General features: G+C 44.9%; 2 protein-coding genes and 1 pseudogene across 4 annotated transcripts in view; 2 read left to right on the top strand and 1 right to left on the bottom strand.

Annotated features, from left to right (window-relative positions):
• Raf (serine/threonine kinase raf oncogene) overlaps nt 1-24525 on the top strand; it is a 221222-nt gene that overhangs the window by 166240 nt on the left and 30457 nt on the right. For all 3 annotated transcript variants that reach the window (XM_075694807.1, XM_075694804.1, XM_075694806.1), the window contains one exon: nt 12064-12182. In XM_075694807.1, coding sequence (XP_075550922.1) covers nt 12064-12182 — 119 coding nt within the window. The remainder of the gene's footprint in view (nt 1-12063; nt 12183-24525) is intronic.
• On the top strand, nt 14155-15912 carry LOC142584487 (uncharacterized). Its single transcript, XM_075694614.1, is given in 2 exon segments — nt 14155-14226; nt 15064-15912. Coding segments are annotated over 2 exon segments (921 nt in total).
• LOC142584659 (uncharacterized) lies at nt 16098-19833 on the bottom strand (annotated as a pseudogene).

Here is a 24525-nt window from a genome sequence, read left to right as displayed (position 1 = left end):
GTAAAAAAAGGGCTGCCTCGTCCAGGTTGTACACATCGTCTGCACCGTACTCGCTAAGCAACAGAGCCAACGTGTGTTTCTTCCAGCCGTCGACAACGCCCTCGTTTGCGCTGCCGCTTTCGCCACAGACGGCTACGAAGGTCAAATTACTGCGCTCTTTAAAATGGCTGGGCCATCCGTTGCTACACTTATACTCTTCGTGCCCAAGTTGTTCGCCTTTTACCGCAGTATCATTCCATTGACGGGAAGGTGGGCTGCGTTTGCTTTCTTCATCTAGCGAAGTAAAGCTGATTCCACATCTTGGTACGTGGGAGCCTGTACTCGCTACCGCTTGGAAGAATATGTCCAGCTGTAGGCCTCCAGTACCTTCGACTTGTTCTTCAATATTGTGGACAATGTCGAGAGGGGCACGAGAGGGGCACGCTGTGCCTTTCAGCCAACTCGGTCTTGGAACATAGGCTCTTGGAACACCCACTTCTTGGATCAAGCAGAACTTCTGCTGCAGAATTAAAGTCTTATACTTTGGCATCTTCACTCACTGGCACTTCTGCACAGTTCATAAGAAAAGAACCCTATGTTAGCTGCAACACCCCTACCACCGCACACAAAGAAATGGCGCAGACTGGCGTTGCGCGCACACACGTCGCCGCAGGCGCGGAGAGAGAATGAGCGAACGGCAGCCAGTGACAGCAGCACGGAACACATGCCGACGCTGCGACTGCGAGGAACGTGTGGAATGGGGGACGAGATCATGTGACGAAAACCGGTATTCCCACTGCGTTGCAGTGAAGCACGTTTTCTCCTCTGCAGGCGCGCATTTCAGCGGTGCGTGGGGCGTACCGTGGACTAATTTTTGTGCTAGCAGTACTATTGGTTGGGCACTTCATCTATAAATAATAGCAATTGCTATGTGCCGTCATCTCGTAGCTCCAAATGGCCGTCATTTCGTCGAGTTTGCGGTGAAATGGGGATTGGGAATTGCTGCATAGCACCCCAAATCTTCGAATGAACCAGGTCGGCCTAGGCCACCGGTTCTAATTATCCGGTCAAATTTACATTGGAAAATACGAGACCGCAGAAAACCTTCTAATTATCCGGGATTTCAAATTACCCAAGTAATGCGAAGACGGGGGATCATTCCCCACCTGCGGCAAGTTGTTTTTCATCCACTTTTATTGCCATTAATTTATTGTTTCTTTAATTCAGTTAGTAAGTACACATAATTTTCCCTATGTTGTCCTTGTTTGTTGGCTTCTCATGATATGGAACTGGGGTTATGTCACAACGAGTGCATTACAACGGTCAACAGTGGATATCACAGGATGGAAAGAATCTATAATCTAGTCTGCCATCGTCGCTAAGTCCTCGACAGACATCGTAGTAGGTGAGGCACATAAAATCATGCATACCTGGTTCGGTAGGCTGTAAGAGCAGCTCCCGAAGGATTTTCATGTCTGTTGATGATGGACTGGTTCCCAGGAGTTGTGTCTACAGCGAAGCAGCCCAGTCGGTTTTCTGTCACCAAGTTACTCCGGTAAGAGGAGCTGTTGATCCTCGTTAAAACGGACGTTTGGGCGAGTTGGTAAGCCATATTTGAAACAGAACAGCGCGGTTTTATCGGGCACAAGCAGGGAGAAATGACACGGACGAGCGCGGACTTGCAACACGTCGGCGCTCGTCTGTGTCGTTTCTCCCTGCTTGTCCCCATCAAAACCGCGCTGTTCTGTTTCAAAGCTGTTGATCCGTCATGACTCAAGAGTCGGTGGTGCGCCATAGTAACTCCCGCTTAAGGGTATCGTACTGATCATTGAGCGGAGGAGCTAGCAAAATGCTGCGGGCCAAAGCTGCACTGGTTGGGTTAAGCGCACTCATGACGTTGTCGTACTTGGCCACCCGAGATGTGACTCGGTGACGGCGAAACTGCACCTCGATGTGAGCAAACCAGAGTACACAGTCTGAGGGCCAGAAATCGGGAAGTTTGAGTGCGGTGACGGAAGACGTTTCATTTTCTTCCAGACATCCGGCGGCCGGTTCCATAGCTTCGAGAAGAAACATGGTATACGTATACCGTTGAGATGTGTGTATCACATTCGTGGTCACCAACTGGTAGGAACAGAAGGCCCATAAAGAATTGCTATTTATTAAAAAGATGACTGCGTTTATGTCGCGGCTACCATCGTCGAGCTTATATACCTGATGACGCTAGTCCAGTCTCTTCATCTTCTGCCGCAGGGTTACTGTCCACTGAGTGCTGTCCACTACAGATATAGTGAAGTAATTCGGCTTCCCCTTCAACTGTGCGATAACGAGGTTCGAGTGTATTGCAAAGATGTAAGCAATATTAGTGTTACATGTTTTTGCTATGTGCAGTTTTTTGTGCTGACCGAAATGAAAGACATTTTACGTTGGAACATGCTAATACTATGGAATGTTAGAACCTAACTGACACAAAGCTTGTTTTCGTTACCAGCAGTGACACGAGTACAGCCTCATCGCCTGCAGCTAGCTGTCTCCATCATGAGGAATGCAATGTGTGATGCTCATGGCGGGAGTAATGTTGATGAGAACCACAGAGGAGTATGGTCTAAGTGCATTCAAGGCTTCGTACTCCTTGTGTCACAGTGGCACATCCATTCTTTAAGATTGAACAAGAATGGGCACATACACTGTCTGATTTTTCAGACTCCCTATGGGCAACGATAGCATCCGAAAAATCAGGGCAGTCTGAAAAAATTAATGCATGCCTTTTAGGGTAGATTCCACAAGAGATCAAACATGCATGTCCGCTTGATATTTTTGTTTTGCTTGGTTCTTTTTATAAGTCATGTAAGAATATTCAAACTGCACAAAACCGAAAATTTTATTCACAAAAAGTGTTCCCAGCAAGGCAAAAAAAATATTTGAAGGTGGCGGTGTGAGCATCCTTTTATTACCAGAATATTTTCCGATTTCAGGCCAAATTACATGCAGACATTGTGATGAAAAGCTTTTCTGCTCATTTTAATACACTTCACAGTAAATTAATTGCATGTCTTTTGTTATGCTGTCTACAAACAAAAGAAAAGGAAAAAAATACCAAACATGGCCCAAATCAGAAAAATTTTGTAACTTTGATGTGTGTTGGCACGTTGTCTATATTACACAGAAAGTTGAAAAATGTGTCAAACATAGAATGTTCTCTTTGCAACATTTATGCAAAATATCTTTCTACATGAAACACAAGGGAAAAAAATGTTGTTAAATAATTTTATTTCAAAAATATCATTTTCAGAAAATAAGAGATACTCAGGCTCCAATTTTTGAAAACATTTTGGATGAAAGTCCGCTTATGTCGTGCAAAACATAGGTGCCATAATATATTTCCTCATTTGCTTTATTCACAAAATATAATGGGCCAAAGTGGCATATGTCGAGCATGCTGGCTTCAGTACCTTTGCTGGTTGTCTATCAGTTTGCATTGTATGCAATTCTAGTTCAAATTTTATTGCCGTTTCAGAACTTTGATCTGGTAGCTTGTTTTCAACAAAAACGTATTGTCAGATTTTATTTGTGTCTAGCTTGTGCGGGGGTGGGGGGCTGCTGCCCTTCACTGCCTGCTCCACATTCCCTACGTGCAATGGATACTGGAACCTTCTTCACCACCACCGCGTGTGACTCGCGCTGTGCCTTTCTAAAAACTTATCCGAGTCATTTCCCGAGCCGTTTATTTCGTTTCCCGTTATCACATGTTTTCCACGTCACTCACAGATAATGTCTTCCTGTCTTACCTCGAACTTCACCTCTGCAGCACAGCATGATTGAGGCAAAGGCTGCTGAAGTTGCGCAATTAACAATTTATGATGTTTGGTCAGCACCTTGCTGATGCGCTTTCCAACGCCCAGAACAGCTGAGGCCACTGGTGGCGACAGACGGACATTCTCTTTTGATAACGAGCACGGCCCACACGTTTTCACAGTGAAAAGCTTTAGAAGGCCTTGTTCATAAAACATGAAACCGTGAGCTGTTCTGGAGGCTCAATTACGACAGCAGTGCAGAAAAAGTGACAGAAAGAGTGCAGTGCTGTTCTGTACAAACGTTTTGACTTGGTTTAGTTATTCAATATACACGCAACGCATGCGGCTCATGGCTTGGTCCAACTATTCTGTGCTGATTATTTACACGTTCACAAGATGAATATTGCTAAGAAAAAAACATTTTGTTGCATAAACATTTTGGATGCTGCCCCCCCCCCTCCCCCCCTAGGAAGCTACTGCCAGAGGCTGAGGATATTCGGGACACCGACGAGTTCTCTTTCATCTCATGACACCCGCGATTAAGCAAACGAGGCATTCCTTCAGGAAGAAGAAGCGATTGACGACTGGAACCGGTACGTCCACCTTTTCTCTGATGTTTCACGATTGAACCCACCATCTTCCATTCACAAACGCAGCAGATGATTTTTACGGAAAGAGAAAATGGGCCAAGATTGAAAGCATCGTGGTGACGAAGATATGCTGCATACAGAAGCGTCAGTACCCCTGAACCGTCCGTGACAAAATGTCGTCCATGCGCTTGCTGGTTAAATAGTTTGAAGCAAGCGTACAAGGCATCATGGTCCTATCGAGAGTGTCTCCGTCTCGTTAACTATCGTGCCACCAGAATTCGAAAACAAACCCGTTCATGAGGCAATCCCAGCTGTCACAACATATATGCTTAGAAAGGCCTGAAATGGCGCGAGAAGCATAGAATGTGGTCAGATTTTGAGCCATATACAAGGTCAAGGTTAAGCCCATCGGATGTACAAGCTGCGCTCGACTACATCATCAAGGACTAATTTGGGGGCTCTCAGCACAGCCCGAACAAGAATGATGTTGTGTCAGTCATGAACGGCCAGAGAGAGTATGTCTCAGAGTGGTTTATGGCACGTTCTATCCACGGGACGTTCCAGATGTTCAAAGCGGCTCACCCTGAGAGTGCCATCTTCCTGTCAAAGTTTTACAGCATGCGTCCAAAATGGGTGCTGCTTGCACCACAGCAGGAGGCTCGCATTTGAATTTATTGCGCTAATTCCAACCTTTGTGTCTCCGCGGCCGTGGTTGAAAATGTAACCGGCATGGAAATCTCATTGGAAGGCATGAAAGCATTGTGCCTTTGTGGCTCCCCAACCACAAGTTGTATGTTAGGTGAATCCGAAGCGCTGCCCATAGAGTGGAAGCCTCACTTTGTCCAGTTGGGGAATGGTTGACGAGGACAAGGTCACATTTGCTGTTTGGAAAGGCGGCGACTTGATCAAGAATACATAGTCTCCAACACTTTTTTGTGAAAGAGTGTGGCAAATGAGTGACCAAATGGATTCCTCACAAATACAGGCGCCACGCTCAAGCCGCGGCTATTCATGAGTCAAAGAAGTGCGGGCAGCAGGGAAGAATTGTTCTGCATTTTAATTTTCTGGAAAACTGGACTGTCCTTTCAAATGAAACAAAATCGTATCATTGGCGCAAGAAACAAATCTCACCTATGTTGCCACGACAAGGAAAGCAATGCACAGCTTTGCTGTCATTTGCAACAGCATGCATCATGACGCAGCGCACGCCTGCTACGCTCTATCTAGGTAGACTGCACTAAGTGTTAGACGAAAAAGCACCCATCTGCTGTCATGTAACATACGTCAGCAATGGTGCAGTGAACCTTTATAAAAATGGGCGCCAACTGTATGAGTTGTGCCATTCCAGGTATACGTCCGTGAGGTGGATATTTTCTGCTACCGAGCATGGGAAGAATGCCTGTGACGGTGGCAGTGGACTCCTTAACCCTTTAACTGGCAGCTCAACAGTATCGTTGATCTTTACAAAATTATTGGCAAACACTATACAAAACCAAATATTAGTCTGTGCCTTTCAATTTACTTTAATTTATGTACCAGCTCAACAGCAGTAGTCACAAAAATGTCGACGGTGAGCAGGACCAGATGTTTTGGTGACAAAAGCTCGGAAGACCTCGTTGGTATCGTCTTAGCGAACGTGCTAGTAATATTATCGCTAATGCAAACAATTTTTCCTTTGTTTAAGAAAGCTACTATTTTTTTTTCTTTATTGAGGTGCATCTCAAGAACACGCATTTACCTTGTCAAAGCAAGTACCAAACACAAGTTTTGGGCCATACATTTGACTCTAACCAGCTGGTCAACAATATTTTCAACCCGCTGTATCTCACCTAGTTTTCAGAGAAACCCTTTCACATTTCATTTGGCATGTATTTGAACAATATCAAGAAGAAATAAAGCAATAAAAACATTCAAGGTCAGGTCTTTCTTATCTTGCCAGCTAAAGGGTTAAGCGCCAAGCTTCTCCGCACGCCCTGAGGTCTCGAAGTGCCGCTTCCATTCAGTCAGCACATGCGATGGTTTCCCAACTTAGCGGCAACCTCAAGAATGTGTCCCTGCTTCATGCGCCTGCTGCAGCCATTGAGGAGAGAAGTCAGTGCCGCATGTGCCAGTAATTGTCATGGCATGTGTGGATGTGTGCCTATGATCAGTCAAGCGGACATGCGCTGCCCATTGTGAGAACTGCCGCTGGCCAACTGACAGTGGTTAAACTCTTTTGGCACTCCAGAGCCAGCCAGCGACATCTTACAGTAGTTGGTGGGCCCGACATAAGATGCGTCAGCCATCTATCACATCTAATCTCGAGCCCAGCAGCTACCGTTAGATGCTGCTGGCTGTCGTCAGAGCGCCCCAGCCACTGCCGTTCGCACACTCTACACAAGGGCGACGTGCGCTGTACATGTTCAAATGCATCGTCCCAGGGTTCTGCATTTTCGGATTAATCCGGTAAAATGAAAAAAAAAAACCAACTCCCCAGTAAAAAGTTGACGATCTGAATTTATCCCCAAAACTCCAAATTTCATGGCCCTCAGTCGTGATCACATAACCATGCCCTTACTACGTCCTCAGAAGAAACAAAATGCAGCAAGGCGAAAATATTCATGACAGCAAACTTCTCTACAACCTGCTGATCAAGCTGAAGCCCTGAAAGAAAAATTCAAATAACTGCTCTCAGTAATTAATGAAGTAGAAGCTGTTCTTGCATGATGTGAATCATTCTCTATCTATGCGTCTTTAGGCACCACTAAGTGAATGGAATCCGAGACAACCTTTGCACTTATGTACACGCAACTTTTGTACTGACATCAACTGCATTCTTGGCATTGTAGACGAGAAGAGGTGCTGTGAAGTCCTTAACAGCCTTTGAGAGTACTGTGGTGCTGTCGCAGAAAGCTGGAGCCGTTCCATGCAGTTAAGTAGTTTTCACGACTTGCACTAGGGAGTTATTCTGATACCGGGCTCAGATTGTGAGCACAAAGGTGGAACTGCCAGCGGCATTCAGCATGTACGAGCAATTGTTTTTGTCCTGTTTTATTACTGGGGCAGGACACAACCTTGCTGGCAAGGTAGTCCTTGGAATATAAGCATGAAGAAATCATTTGAGCATCTAGTTTTCTTCAGAATGATTGGCCCATTCCTTCATACTAGACTAGGTCTGCTGGCTTTTCCTGTATCTAGTGCTAGCGTTATCAAGTGTTCTTAGTGCATCATTCCGTATACCGGAAATAGTGCTCCACAATTATCTGTTCCAACATTGGTAACTATGCACAATGAATTGTAACATCGATAAACCCTTGTGCTAGTGCAAATATTGACCGTAAATTAAAAATGTTCCTGCAGCTATATCGCCTTCTTTATTTTCAGTCTTCTGCAATTAAGGCTGTCTTGGGGGTATTGGCACACAATGCTAAGAAGTCCGAAAAGCTGCAAGTTTTATTGCATCGTAAGAAATTAACAATAGACCCCCATTTCTGTGGAAGGATGTATTTCGAACAAACTTTGAAAAACACCGTCTGATTTTGCTTCAGAACAAGCTCCAGAAGCACAGAACCCTAGGTAGACCCTTTACTAACGAATGTCATAAGCGATGCACTGAATTCTGGATTTGTTTATCACTCCTCAAAGTACTAAATACAAGGTAATACAAGAGAGGCGCCTGCCTCTCGTGTAATAATTTGCTTTGACCATTATTGAATTGATACATGGGGAGAGGGAAAGTAATTCCAATCTTGTGCGGTACATAAGAAAAATTGCTTTTGAGCTTGCATGTGGAGCATACATAGTGTTTTCCTGGCTAATATGTGATATGTGATGCTCAGGTTTAATAACATTGTTGTACAATGCTTAACATAAAGAGACATGCTGTTGTACAAGCGTGCGATGATGAAGCTGTAATTTGAGTTCAGTAACACTGTACTGTAGTAAGAGCAGTTACTTGAAATTTGAAGGCTAGTTGGAAAAGTATTGTAGTACTTAGAGACGAGTATATAAGAACGCACATGAAAGACTCAGAGACGGCGGTGACATAGAGGCATAGACATGCGGTGACTTTCATGTGCCTTCTTGCGTCCTCGTCTATATGTGCTACCATAGTTTTCAAACATGACATACGAACAAGCCTGCATTGTAACACTAGTTGACTTCATTTGAAGGCCAGATTTGGATAGCATGTTAATTTAGCTTTGTGAAGGTCAAAGATAGGACTGGCATAATTGAACTTGGGTTGGACAACTAGGCGAGAAGTGTGACGGAAGGTGGTGCAGGGATCAGATTATGGCATAAGTAACCTAAGACATGGCTTGTAAAATTAGTGACTTGGATAAAATGCTGACGCCAAATAAGATTTCAAAATATGGAAGCCAGCTGGTTGGTGAGACAGGACAGCTGCAAAGGTGGGATATGTGTAGTCAACCCCCTTGGCCCTGAACCACTATTGTATTGAAGTCGAGAAATGCATTTGAAATTAAAATAGACTAATTGAGAAATACAGAAACAGTATTTCAGTATATGGGAAAAAACGTACTTCAATACGTTCAGCAGCAGCAGGTTATTGGCGGTCAAAGGTCACTTATGATGGCATTCACAGTGCTTCTGCTCCTTCTTCAATGACTTGTGCTGCGAAGCCTACAGGCGAGCGGGGCGTCCCTGCAGTGCTCCACCTGCTCCATGTCGCCATGGCGTGCATTTCAAATTTGATTTTGGATGTTCACATAGACGTCACTACTTCAGATTCCGGCACCTACGACGCGCCATTTGTTCTCAGCGAGCTGCAGTGCGCTCAGCCAGCGGACTCGCCGTGGCACCCCATGGCAGTCTGTGTATCTACCTAACAGACCACTGCTACATGCAACTGTAGTGCATATGCGCAGCATTTGCTTTGTGTGCAGCAGGGCTTGAGTACATGCTCACACTCGTGTGCTCCACTCTGGCTGTGCTACAGGGTGCACATTGGCTTTGTCCTGCACCAGCTTGACGAATAGATAGTAGCCATCCAACTTGCACATTTTGAGGCGCCATCAATAGCTCAATATAGAGCGAAGTCTGCCAAGCATCCAACCAGAGGTGACCAGGAGTGAGCACGCGCTGGCAAACATGCGTGGGGTCTGACCTCATGCTTTGCGCGATTTGAGGCTAGTTGAGTGTTCAAAACAAGTCAAAATTATCGAGACCCAATGCCTACGACACATATAAGCAGGGTGGCCAAAGTTTAATTCCTGCGCGTGCCGCCGAGGGTGAGCAGACGATAGTCTGCTTCTTCCAGGAGCACATAATTCTTATCGAAATTCGAAAGCACATTTTCGTTTACTTCATGCTGTTTATTTAACTGCGTCAATAGATATACACAAAACCAGTAGGAGTAAGCGCACTGATCCAAACACCCTTCTTGATTGATGTGAGGTATTGGCCAGTAGCAGCTGCATATGGAAATCTGCTATGGTATGAAATAAAGAGTGAGGTGAAGGCTTCTGTGTAAAAAAGCGCAAAAGAGTGACTTCACGCTCGACTCGCAAGCTCCACTCCGCAAACGGCTGCAAAATTTGGCTGAGATGTCCATGGCAGCATATGCATATGTTGTCCGTGGACTGTGCTTTTCACCAAGCGTGAGTGGTGGTTGAGGACTTCTTTAAGAACCAGGTTGCCAACGTGTTTTACCTCCTCAGAACGAATAAGTTTGCTTCTGCTTGTGCTGTTCCATAGACTGTGTGCTCTGAGCACCAAGACAAAACTAGGCTCATCCATGGCATTGCCAGAAAAGGCAAAGTACCGTAGACGAGCTGAACTCGTCATTGGCCATTTTGACCAGAAAAACGTGGATGAATAGGCATGGAAGGGGTTAAAACATTGTTCAGAGGAATTATCGTGCCATTCCTGTATTTTAGAGAGATTGTGGCAATTTATGGTGTACCAGGGAGAGACAAGGGGCAGCAGCAAAAAAGCCTTTATAAAGATATGAAACAGATACCTAGAAACTTACAAAGGCATAAATCTACAACTACACGTGAAAGTCAGCCTAAACAAACAAAACACAGTCCGCAACTCCGGACACAGGAAATTGAAAAACACATTCTGGACCGTCCCTCAACATGTCATTGTTGATGGCACCTTAGTATTGGTAGGCCTTCGTAGCGTACAACAGAGCTGTAGGTGATGAGCCAGGTCACCAGGCTCTGCTTGCTGATGACCGTGGCGTCACCGGTAGCTGCAGGTAAGTAGGTGGACGCTGGAACACTGCCTCTCCTCATCAGAGCAGGTGCCTTCTCGATGAGGTGGTGGAAGGTCCAGGGGGACATCAGCTCTGCGGCCTCTTCGTTTTCTTCCCTTGTGCCATGCATAACTTGATTTCCTGTCTCCCTGCTTCTTTTCCTTGATAGCAGCACACACACTCATGGCATTGTTTTGTAGAGAGAGACATTGGAAGCATTAGACGTGGTGGTACACAATGTAGCCATCAGCAAAAAAGCTGCGTGTTGAACATAGAGGGACAAGTCATTTATGTAGATCAGAAGACACTTAATGCAGTACCTTATAGGAACATTTGAGAGTAGTTGGAATGTTGAGGAATTGTGGGAGCTTCCAAAGGGTGAACGGCTACAGGTTGGTTCAAAATTTGTGAATTCATTTGAAAATTTGTTGGCCTTAGTTAAGGTACGATAGCTTGAGCAAAAGGCAACAGTGAGGAACTTTGTCAACAGCCAACTCAGTAAAGACGTAAAGCATCGATGGGTGTGTTTCTGTCAAGATATGAGTGACTGTCTGCAAGAAAAGAGCAAGCAGGATTTTGCAGTAACTGCCATGATAGAAATCACATTGATTTAGATTAGAAAGTTTCATGGAGACAAGTGGACTGTGTCTGAATAGGCTACTTAATTTTACTATAAACACTCGTTGCTTGGTGAGAATTTGCTGCCTTTCTTGAAGATGGGAACAATCTTCTCGGTCAACCATTCGGCAGAAACCGAGCTTGTATAAATGAAGCTACTTGTATGTTTGGTGTCTCTTTATGGTACCAGTACCAGCAGAGCCTGTGTGTTATTGAGCTTGTCCATCACATTAACAATACCAATTAACAATCTGGCTCATATAGAATTGTGCACATAAGTTGGAAGTGGAGAAAGGTTGACAAGGCTACGTTGTGTACAAAGCAAAAAGCATTACTTATAATCGGGGACTGAGTGCCCACTCCTATTATGCGAGAAAATAATTGGTAAGCAGCTTAACGGTCGGGGGGGGGTGCAAATCTTTTGGGGTTGTATTGAAGTGTGGCTTTAAGTATTTTACTGTAGAAGTTGCATTTCGCTTGCAATAGAGAAATGCTGTACTTGTTTTCAGCCGTGATGTACTTGTACAATGAAACAGTCCTTTTTTTTCTCGGTGTTTATATGCTATAGGTACACATAAACCAATGGGAATGAGCACTGTGTGATGCTTATTGTTCGAATATATTTATCAACAGAAGCAGCACTTTTTTTCTTTCTTTAATGAAAGCCGGCTAAATTCCACAGTCATAACTTATAGCCCATAGCTGCTAATGAAATTGTCAAAACGAATTGTTCCTTGGCTTAACGTGTTTGCACAGGTGCCATTGTCATGAAGTGTTGTCTCAGTGAAGACGCATTCTTGTGCATCTCTGAAGCCATGCTGTGGTCATCATTGTGGGCCCCTGCAGCTCGTTCATGACCTTGACCCGATTGTGTGTTCAGACATATTCTTGCATGACGACCTGACTGTGAAGATTGGCGATTTTGGCCTAGCCACGGTAAAAGCACGGTGGAGCGGCTCCCAGCCATTCAGCCAGCCGACTGGGTCCATCCTGTGGATGGTGAGTGTGACCCACAGCATACCTTGCAAGTGCCAAGCCATGACGTTAACTGCATGTAGCTGGTAATCTCACTCCAAAGGTGCTGATTTCCAGGAAATGATTGCCCACAAGAATGCTGCTGTCACTGTGCCTGTGCTAAGATGTCAGCCATCATGAAAACGGAACAGTAGTATAGTGGAAGCTATGCTGAGCTGGTGCCTAGATTTCTTACGACTGGTTGTCAAAGCAAGTCTATTGCTGGTAATTGCAAGCTTTCTAAAAAATGAACAGCATTTAAATAGTCCTTTAGCTGCAAGCATTTGACAGTATGAGGAGAACAGTAACAGGAAGAGAAAAGTCGACCATCGTTTGCCCTCGTACATGTTTTATGCTGTGCGACTTTCTGGGTATATATGATGACAGGACTAAGTGCAGGCTTTTAACTGACATATCTGATGCAACTGAGTACCATGATAATGGCTGAATACATGAGAAAGATGGAAAGGATGCTCATTGGAATAAAAACTGTGTGCGCCTGTGCAGGAAAGTTCCTCTCCTGGAGCTATCGCACATCCAAAAGCGCCTGTCAAAAGTCAACCAATGGCTGACATGCACAGTCAGGCTGATTCTATCTTACGAAAAAAGGCCTCCACAATTTCTTATGCTCTCTCATCACGGTGGGAATACTACAATATATATATGCCTACTGTCATACACGTACAGTGAATCAGAAGAAAGGAACTAGGCATGCCTTCTGCTACTCTTGAGGAGCACACCTCAGTGCCTTCTGTCATGTTGTGAATGACACATGCAGTTCTAACAGTGCACTGCTAACTGCAAGTGGGTGGCTCTCTTAAAGTATGTGGCACAAAGTATGTGGCACAGGTGCTTGCACTTCCCTGTTAGGCAAAAGTCAGTGGTGGAAAGCACCGAGCAGGGATTGTGTCACTGGCTTTCGTGATGTGTGTGTATATGCAGATTCATGGTTGTGTGACGCAGATTCATGGTTGGTTCACACAACAAAGAAGTGTGGGGCACTATGAGCGCGGACTGTTATGCCCGTTCTTCGTTGTGTGCATTGACACTTCTAAACAACCGTGAATCTATACCAACAGGCCTGGTTATCCACTCGTCTGTATCTGCAGAGCCTGTGGTGTTGGTGCTTTGTAGTCGTCGTGGCAGTTAAAGGAGTACTGATATGAAACTTCAAAGCGAAGCAACCTTCTCCGAGTTGTGTTAGTTATTTTTTTTCTTTCCATGTTTGGGGAGCCAACGAGCAGGCTCATTCTTTTGACATCTTAAAACAAGAGGAAAAGGGAAAAGCACGTTTCGGGTCACTAGGGCCCTGCCAGTTTCACGTACATCAGCATCTTGTGCTGCGATTGGTGCAATGCTTCACATGACATAAATGTCAATGACAACACAATGAGCCAATTTCTTTTTTAATGAATAAATGAATAGCTGTCGATTGAGTAATTGTGCAGGGTTCTTATGCCTCCTTGAACTCCTTAAAAATCCGTGAATTTGAAAGAACAGAATCAAGGGCCCTTAAAACTCCTTTAAATTAAGTACGCTCCTTGATTTCCTTGGAAAATGGGTTTAGGGACAACTGAACATTCAAAGTAACAAACTTGCATCAGCATTATGCCATGTCTATTGGGAATCGATGCTATGTATTCTCTTTTGAGAGTTTCGTTAAGAAATTGCAGTATACACTCCATGCGGGACCTGTAGGGGGCGCCTTGAAAGCTGCATGCAGTGCCACTTGCGGTGCGACTCGTGTGCAATATTGAGAATCGTAGCAGACGGTAGTGGCTCCTTGCATAGAAAGCTATGGCGGTGCAAGTTCCCATGGCTGGTGCATTAGTCCTTCGAGCTGACTTTAATGATATTGTAGTGGGATCGTTCTTCCGCTATGGGCACTACGAAGAAAGGCGAAAAACTGCATCAAAGCAGGCAGGTGTTTGACGTGCACGAATGGTTTGCTACGGCTATGTCAGTCTTGAAGGCCAAATGCATGCGTCAGGCGCGCGTCTCACAAGAGGCTTACTCCATAACGATCGAGGTAAGTTATCATTCTTTCATGCTTTGGATATGTTTGATGCGTACCCACTACCTATGTATTTGCAAAATAATGAGAATATTTAGAATTATCGATGGCTTAAATGAAAACGCGGCCGCTGGCTAGGCGGCGTTCCTTTGTTGAGACCACGGCTTCGGGTCATGACTATTCGCAGCCATGTATGACTGAGCAGTGTTTCGCTTAAATTTGTCGCTCGGTGTAATGACCCGTTTCTTTATGTTGTTTTCCAAAAAAAAAGAAAAAAGTTTTGTAAAGCACAGACAAGGGACACGGCACAAAAGGAAGGTCAAACACAGGATAGGTACTATTTTCAACTGTTTATTCCACAATGTTGTTGAAGAAATGTGCAGAAGCGTGTATGTTTATGCAGTTCTGTCATTACATGGTCCGCACAGCCTACTTATGCGGGCCAGAAAGCCGCACTTTGTTTTTTCCTGCGGACCCTACAGTTCTGGTAGCCTAGCAACTCTTCGTCCTAGCTTGATTCTACATAGTAGTCGTAGCGGTGCCATGCCACTAGGTGTGTTTACGTTAATATGCTAGGCAACTCAGTTCACTGCTTCATGTTCTTAACAAATAAATAAATCGTGCACAGCTCTAGCTGACCTGGCATTGCATTCCCAAATTTTGTGAAAGGTATATGGTGAGCTAATAATGTTTATTAAATTGTTCCCTCAATTTTGTGCAGTATTAAAATGCCTTGCATACGTTTTTTGTTCTCATCAGCTGGATGCCAGCAGGAACATCACACAAGCTCACTGCACCTGTAGAGGTGGTATCTCAGGGCAGTGCAAGCATTCAGCAGCAGTGATTGCATAGGTCAGTAAACGGCCATCAGCGAAGCAGCTTGGGATTTATAACAAGGGAATATTGTTTTCGGAAATGTACCCACCTAAACGTCCAGATGACATGCTGGTGAAGCAACCTGTGCCCAGAGCCATCATCAACTCAAACTGCCCCTTGGGCATAATGCTCCGCCAAGAGGAGCAAGTAAAGGAAAATCTAGCAAGCTTGGACAGACTGCTCGGGCGCCTGAGTCAGCCCAACGAAATATTTGGAGCAGAGAGCACTCCAATAGAAGAAGTGAGTGAAGACTTCCTTCTTGAGGTAGTGGTAACAGAGGATGAATGCAACAACATTGCAAGACAAACGATTCTACAGAGTGGATGCCCACAGTGGCATTGTGAGAGGGCACTGAGAATTTTAGTGAGTTCCAAGGCTCACAGGATAAAGACACATCAAGCAGACTTTCAAAGCTTGGGAAAACAAATGGCAACACCACACTCCTTTTAAAGTGCTGCATGTGCATAGGGTGTGGCAAAAGAGCCTGTCGCACGGCAAGAGTACATATCCAAAGAGGGGCGCAAGGCAATTCAAGTGGGGCTTGTCATCAACACTGCACAGCCATGGTTGTGCTGTAGCCCGGATGGTTTGGTGGACGAAAAGCAAGAAATCCACTTGCTGGAGATCAAGGCCTCTTCCAGGTGCGAGACACAGCTCATTGTTAATGAGAACATAAATGTGGACTATCTCCACTATGAAGAACAAAATCTGCAACTAAGGGAAAGTCACGTCTACTACACACAAGTTCAAATAGGCATGTATGGTGTAGGTGCGAGCATATGTTACTTTTATGTAACATATGCTCATACTTTTATATGCACATAACATATGCACATACTTTTATGTAACATATAAGGGGTTGAAATGTGTAGAAGTAAGAAGAAACGACTCCTTTCTGAAAAAAGTTGTGCTGAAATTGGAGTGTTTTTTTAGGCACTACTTCCCAGCTGTGCTGAGGCGCCGAAGTCTGTATTAAACTTTAGCAGTGTTTACCTGTGAAGCATGTTCTTCTTTTATTGAACGAAATGCAGGCAAGCTTGCACAATACAGCAAAAATAAAAAGAGCTGTCAAAACATTTGCTACTGTTCAAAGCACTGACGCAGTCTTGATGACAGGGCCTCGTAGGTTAGCCAGCACGCTGCACACATGCACCATCTTGTCGATGTGATACTTGAGTTCTGGGGTCAGCCTTTCATTCAAGATCGCAAATATCTTGATGCGTTGAATGCACCTCTCCACATGAATGCGGTGAGGTGCAACCTTATAAGTTTCTTTCATCTCCGCCTTGGTAAACTGCTCGTTGGCCTTTGCAAATGGTGGCATACGTGTGACGTCCTTACTTTCCAAGTCGCACTTTACATGGGGAAAACCTTTGTCCACCATCACCATAGCCCCCAATTCCAGCAGGTTAATCAATCCAGAGTTGGCGATGATGTACGTATCACTCGACCCGCCACCTAACACATCACATCCGAAATGAATGTTATGTAACCGGATGGCGTGATCCCAACTAGAAATTTCAGTGTAAGGTCGCTTTTGTAGTTGCTCCAGCAGTTTACCCTATCTGCAGCTTTACCTGGCTTCTCAATTCTGACTTCCGAACAGTCTACAATAACCCTACAATTGGGATAGTTCAGGCGGAAAGAGGACGGCATCGATGCTTGTACCACATCCCTCGAAAACCACTTGATCCCCCCTCCGGTGCTGACGGACAGGACAGTGGCATAGAAAATGCGCGATGCACTAGTTTGATGTACGCTGAACAAAACACCTAATGCAAAGAATGTGAGGCCATGCTTCATCTTCGTGAGAAACAGCAGAAGCTTGCTGTCCACCGCCAAGTCCAAGTATCTCTCGCCACGCACCTGTAAGATGAGAGGTATTTTGTGAGAACAACATTTACAGTAGTGATGAAACCAACCTTCAAAGCTTTTTTGTTCTTACTAATTCAGAAACTTCCACAATTTCGCAATGAATGTTAAGTTGATTTAGTGCTTTAGGTGTATGAATGGTTTCTTCGAACCATCGAATGTCTGAACACAAGCAGGCAGTATTTTGGTGCAGGTAGACATCCCTCCCAAGTTTGTTCAAGCTCCTCTGGCCTGTGCATCTGGCACACTGATGCAAACACTTCTGTGTAGTGCTGTTTTGTGTCTCACGCCAACACTCTTATCTGAATGTCGCAGTTGACGATGGTTAGGTTCGTCCCCCTGACACCTAGTGCTACCGCATTGTCAAATGCAAGCTTGAAATCACCAGAGTATCATTTTAGACATATGTTTCTCATTCATTCTCAAACCACACAGTCCAACATTGGCAATCCTGATGCAGTTGATGGTCTTGTCCACTGTCAAAATGTTGTTAGGCTTGAGAATACCAGGGGAACTTGCACTCCTGGCTTATGGGATCCCAACCCATCTGACACACCTGAGGTTCAGTCGCATTGCAAAACTTTTCCGAGATCTGTATTTGGAACTCAGAATTTGTTTTCATATATAAAGTGGCACACTGATGCTTGAGGGCCATGCTATGAGTAAAAACAAGCTAGTTGCCCATTGAAGTGCGTTATGAAAGGATTAAAAGATGCACCTGATTTCACTGCACCACCATCTCCTTCATCAAAAGTTAAACGGATGTACGTACAAAGCCAGCATTTGAACACAGCAAGAACATACACCATTTCGCGGCTGTCGTCTGGGGAAATAAACGCTTTCCAAAAGCTGACTTTCTCCAGCGCCTATGTCTATGCACCTCATACGAACAGCTTGTTGTAAGATTTGAGTTTGAGCATGTGGTTTCCTATTGAGAGCATGGTCCTAAACTGTCAATGTGCTAAAAACAATTCTCCATGACTAACCTTAAATAAATATTGTCAGATCAGGAAGTCAGTTGTTTGTTTTAGTTGTGCTCGATATCTTACTCAACTTGCACTGAGGTAGCTGAAATCCCATTAGCAGATACACCGTCTGCTAGCACATGTGAAAAGGAGAAATGCCACCATGCTGCAGTACAATATGCTATGACAAATTCCATGGCACACTAAAATGGAAAGAAAGCCCTTGTACATTAGACATCTTGTACACATCTGTGCGGTTCATTATCCATAACCAGAAAAAACTGTGTGTGAGGTGGTTGTCAAATTCCCAAGGGACAACATCAAATATAAAAAAAAGGCTGCACCTTTACATGAACATGCATGACATCAGCATATCTATTTTTCAGTTCAATTTAAATTGAGCAGCTTGGGAATATACTCTCATTGGTGTCATTTGGAAGCTGATCTAACATTTACCTGTGACAAGAGGCTCAACAGGGCCAGAAACACCGAAACTGTCACCCCAGTCAGGTCTCTGAGGGCATCGTCGTTTTCATTGTCCACCAAGGACCTGTAACCACAGAAACCCTTTGGTTGGTGGTCTTCTAAACGCAATGCAGTGACACTTGCGTAAGCAGTTGCAGGCTGTTCAGGTGCACAGAATTCAACCTAGGTGGATTCCTCGCATGCACCGGTGAACAGGGTGCAGGCAATCATCAGGACTCCTTTGCTGTGGGCTTGCGGTGTCTCTAGTGTCTGAGTTGAGGCCTGCATAAAATTTATGGCATGTTATAATTTTCAGACGAGAGAACAAGGTGCTTTCCAGCTTTATCTTACCCTAGAATACCGATTGTATGCCCTGTCGAGAAGCCCTGACCAGGCGCACCAAGACACAAAAGTCCATGCAAGGCTCACCACAGTACCCCTGGGAAACTAGGTGAAACTGAATGAACATTCATTGTGATGAACGAGAAAGGAACTACCATCACAGGTTTTTAATAGGGATAACAACAATAAGGATTGGACCCTACAGGATTGTTCGTTGCCTGGGGGACTCAAACTATGAAGCGGCGGCTGACGAAACCCAGCTTTTTTCACGCAGCCATTTGCCACCCGAGGTGGTTCACATTATTCTTCTCAAGCCATTCTACAATCGATAGGACTGCACGTTTCATGTTCCAGATTGCTTTTCAGTGTGCCATTTTGTTTTGTGTTGCATCAGGGTGATGTGCTTTTAATGGAGGCAGTAAAGGCTGTTTTTCGTTTGTTTTTGTCACAAGTTTGCCGCAATAAATGTTCAGTTGTGTTTTATTCACTGCTCGAACGTTTGTCATTCATGACAATATGTCTGTTCTTCCTTTTAGCTGTCAAACATAAGAAGCACCCACCCTGCATTCCTTTATTTTATAATCTGCAAATTCTGAGTGGGCACTTACTCAGTACCTTATGGTCGTGCAGCAGAATGTACCTCAACTCCTTGCACTTGTTTGGGTTCGTTATTCCCATCGATGCCTTCAGGTTCCTCCAGCGGTAGTGTGACTGCGGGTGCTGGAGAAGCTGGCAAGTCCATGGTGGCTGTAGGTGGTCCAGCTTGCACCACGTTTGGCAAGGACGTCGAGGAGCAGGCGAGATCTGCAGCAGTTGTTGCGGCTGTTCTCCGCTTCTTAATTCTAAGAAGAATGCACACCATAACTTCTCTAGATAATCACAATGCAGGCTGGCATTGAACGAGAAAATGTCTGTTTAATTGGGGGAGCACTGCTACTGTAAGTTTTGAACAGTTGCACTCAGCAACGTTTGGCTCACACTGACTTAGCATGCATGGACTGGGGTGCTGCAGTAGAACTGCTTTAGATTGGAGCAATCTCGTTTACAGCCAAAAGGTCAATATCGTGAATCTGCTCCCCTTTCTGTCCCTGTCAGGCTCTGGTGAAAGACCAAAACAAAAACGAAAACTAACGACTGCCAGATCTCTTAAGACGAGAACAAACAGACTCGATTTTTGTTCCGCATGCAAATTTGTCCCCATGCTGCACACTTCGGGCGTTTAATCACCCCCGTAATGACTACGTGCACTGCTCTTTACTCCCAAGTATGCACCACTCAAAGTGCGTGTGCACTTGGCCAGCTCGTCTGTGTGAAGTCACTGCGCTTTTATTTTTTTCGAGAATTATGGTGTAAGCCAAGCTATGCTCTAGCGGTCTCTCAAAGCTTCCGAGTGCCATATGGCTACCCCGCCGTGCTATTTCTGCATTATTTATGGGAGCTCTTTGAGGAGCTGCGACCACATCGTCTCGCGACCTCTCGGAGAGGGTAGGTTTGACGCCCAGTTTGCGCACCTCTGCTCTAGCAACTGCACCCTTGCCAGCACTAGAGTGAAATCGGTCACAGGAACCATCGATCAAACCGACTGACGAAATCTTGGCTCGGGTGTCGCCAAGAAATTATCACTTCTAAATATGTCAACACCTGACATCTAGGTTAAAAAGAAAGTGCCTGTTTCGCGGAGTTCTCGCCTTTCATAGCGTCCAGCCTTATCTTTTGGAAGCACGGACCACTTACAGTAATCGTCGGGAAATATTGTTGGCACGTACCGTAAAAACTGGAATGTAGGTCGAATGTTTTTTCAAAAACCCATTGCGAAAAGTCGACCCTCGTCTTATATACCGGACGTTGGCGGAAAAACTACGGAAGTCTTGCAACAATGGGCAGATGAAGTAAACAGCCGCCATCAGCAGCAGCATGGCGTGGCGACAAGTTATATTGGTTAAAGGCTGCTTTTTCACATTTTGGTTCAAAATGAGCGGAAACCGATGGCAATTCACCATCGCCTTCAAGAAAAAGGCGATTGAGTTCGCGGAAGCCCATGGCAACATGGCGGCACAGCGCAAACTTGGAGTATCCGAAAAGAGCATTCGGTAGTGGCAGAAGCAGAAGCAATGTATTACAACTTGCAGCAACCAAAAGAAAACGTCATTTCATGGGCGGACTGCAGCGCACCGCAGAACTGGAAGACAAGGTGGCGGAGTTCGTCCGGGAGCTGCGTGTGAGATCGCTGCCTGTGACTGCCGAATGCATCCGTTTGAAAGCGGTAGAGATCGCGCGCGCGCCTATGGACTGGGCAGTGAGAAGCACTCGTCATCTGACTCTAGTTCGGACGACTCTGATCAAAGGCGTTGCTCTGATTCGGGGTAGTGCTTGAGCAATTCGTGTCCTGTGTACTGTACACCCGGCCAATTTTTAACAGTATCGCGCGACCATCGAGCCGCGTGTTTGACAGCACCTTATCATCACGGCGCGGAGTGGCGAAATAGCGAAAGTAAGTGCATGTGTACACATGCGCGTATCTTGTTTGTTTTGCCGCTCAGTGCCGTTAATAAGGTGCTGACAAGCACGCGGGTCGACGGTCGCGCATTACTGTTAAAAACTTGGCCAGGTCCACATGCGAGCAGCGTTTAAATAAATACTGTCACCATTGTGCAACCGGCTGGGTCGCATTTGTTTCAAGGTAAGGGTGTCTTTCGGTACTTTTGCCATTGAAAAAGATTTTTTTCGTTATTAGAATTTGTTAGTTGGGAGATCGACCTATATTGCGGTCCGACCTACAGTCCGGTTTTTACGGTACAACAGGGACGACACATCCTTGGACGGCGCACCCCCAACGAAATGGACACTGCATATCTTCATGTGCCAAGAGGGCTACCAGTTCGCTTCGTCGGCACTGAAATGTGCAGATGTTAGTGGCACAAGAAAAACAAACACGCAAAAAGCAAGACGGCCGAGAGAGAATGCACGGTCACGAGAACCAAACTTGCTTTTTTTCGTTGCACAGCCTTGATCCACTGTTGCCGATGTCCAACAAAGCATGGACGAGTTGAGAAACCATGAAACGTCCCGCCGGGCACGACGTGTACCTGTTGGTACAGCCTACTATGCAGCAATTCATTATTCCAATTAACTACGCGTTAACAACGCGGTCACAGCGTACGCGTCTCCACGGCAGCATGGATTCGTATTCCGGCGGCAGCACGGAGACGTTTCCTTCTGCTCGGGTTCTTAACGAGTCTCTTCTCTGACAGCCGCGCGGCAGCGCTCCAGTCACTGCACACGGATTTTATAGCATGTCCACAGCCTGTGGCGACAGACTCATTTCGATCGCCATTGCCTTTGTGGTGGTAAACGAAGCCAGATCAAGTGACCAAGCTGTACCACCATTTTTGTTGTTTTGCTAATTGGTTTGCGTTGTAGTCATCATGGCTAGGCCTGGGCTCTATAAATGTCTAGATGAAAGCAAGTTTCAGCCATTTCGCCTTAGTGTGACAAGTTCCAAGCCAGGCACTACTAAACTCGTTGAGCAAAGTGTGATATGCCGCAACATTGTTACAATGGGAAATTCGACATTGAAAAGCCACTTGGATAAGTTTGAGGTGTGTACGCAATTCAGTGACTGCTTAGCTATAAATAATTGAAGGTAAGAAGGAGGTTTAAATATTTCTTAGCTTAGTGTATGATTGAAGTTTGTTTCAACTTTCTTGAAATTTGCATCGGACTTTCTGTACGAACCTTGATTGTGGTTTAGGTTAGGTTAAGATATAATTTGTAAAATTTTATCCTTCTGATGTTCTCCCTTTTTTTTTGAGCTGCAATCTCTGTTTTGTTGTTTGATTTCTTGATAGTGCAACAAATAATTAATTGCACCGCCTTTTAAAAGTGCAGCAATGCTGGAAATGCGACAAATGCCGCACACCACTGACACATGCAAACACTGCTATGCAACCACTGAAAAGCTCAGTGCAGTGACTACTCGATAGGATAATATGAGAGATGACGTGTTGGGAAGTGTACTGAACTCTAGGGTCTGTATTTGAGCTAGTTGGTACGACGACATTTTACAGCAGGTAAAGCACAAAAAAGCACGGGACTTCTGCACTGTGCCACGTGCAGATGTTCACCTTTTCTACACCAGAATGTTGTAATCAGAAGTTAGAGAGATCAGACCACCTGAGAAATTTGTGAAGCGTCTTGCATTGCGTCAGTACCCCTTCTGTGTTGCTCTCGAGGAAAGAGCTTGATTATCTGCAACACTAAGTGATACAGTGCACCAGCTTCTCCACTTTTACTACCTGTTTTAACTTTTTTTGTTCGCCGGGAAAGCATTTTTAGTGTTTCATGGCATTTTTTCCCACTTTTATATCATTTTTAAAATGTTATCCTTCTGACGTTCTCCCTTTTTTTGAGCTGCAATCTCTGTTTTGTTGTTTGATTTCTTGATAGTGCAACAAATAATTAATTGCACCGCCTTTTAAAAGTGCAGCAATGCTGGAAATGCGACAAATGCCGCACACCACTGACACATGCAAACACTGCTATGCAACCACTGAAAAGCTCAGTGCAGTGACTACTCGATAGGATAATATGAGAGATGACGTGTTGGGAAGTGTACTGAACTCTAGGGTCTGTATTTGAGCTAGTTGGTACGACGACATTTTACAGCAGGTAAAGCACAAAAAAGCACGGGACTTCTGCACTGTGCCACGTGCAGATGTTCACCTTTTCTACACCAGAATGTTGTAATCAGAAGTTAGAGAGATCAGACCACCTGAGAAATTTGTGAAGCGTCTTGCATTGCGTCAGTACCCCTTCTGTGTTGCTCTCGAGGAAAGAGCTTGATTATCTGCAACACTAAGTGATACAGTGCACCAGCTTCTCCACTTTTACTACCTGTTTTAACTTTTTTTGTTCGCCGGGAAAGCATTTTTAGTGTTTCATGGCATTTTTTCCCACTTTTATATCATTTTTAAAATGTTATCCTTCTGACGTTCTCCCTTTTTTTGAGCTGCAATCTCTGTTTTGTTGTTTTTCGTTTTATATTGTTGTCATAGCGTTGTTCTCTATGTGGGCATGTGTTTTTATCAGAATGTGCGGCTTGAGCATCACCTCTATGGGCAGTGGTGTTAGTCGGACATCTAGATATGGAATGTTTTCTGACGCATGCACTGTGGCTGTGAAGGGTGAATGCCTGTGTAGGGGGTTTTCTTGCTCAATTAATTCAGTTGGAAGTAGCGCTCTGTTTGTCCTTATTCTTTTCTCTCTCCATGTTTTTTCGCTTTACCTGCCTTAAAATTTGTGAGGAAGCTCCGGCCTTCACAGAGAAATGAGACCAAGCTTGGCACGTGTCGGATGCAGAGAAGCACAGAATGAAGGATGAAGGCAGGGTTTATTTTGTAATGCTTGGCAATCTTTTAGCAACGCAGTCATTGTGTGGCTTCAGTCATGGACAAAGCCAGCACTCTGCGCTGACTCAGTGAGTCACGTGAACGAGCCTCTCTGTTCACATTTTCAAGGAGCACTGACACGATGCATGAATTGCCTTTTCTTTTTTTCTTTTATTGCATTGAATATGTATATCTCTAAAGCCTAAGAAAAGTGCTGGCAGACGTTAAGGCCCAAAATAATTTATTACAATGCTTGCGTCCACGAGCTAGTTCTGGTGCTCGGAAGTGCGTGCGTCACGATGTTGCAACTTGCTCCGTGCCCTATGTTTTCTGCCACACATGACCACATTCAGAAGGAGCATGCACATTATTGTTTTTATCTCTTTATTAGCAGCGCCATCATACCT

This window comes from Dermacentor variabilis, chromosome 6 (genome assembly GCF_050947875.1).
Source record: "Dermacentor variabilis isolate Ectoservices chromosome 6, ASM5094787v1, whole genome shotgun sequence".
Lineage (NCBI taxonomy): Eukaryota > Metazoa > Arthropoda > Arachnida > Ixodida > Ixodidae > Dermacentor > Dermacentor variabilis.
This window is presented reverse-complemented; position numbering and strand designations above follow the sequence as displayed.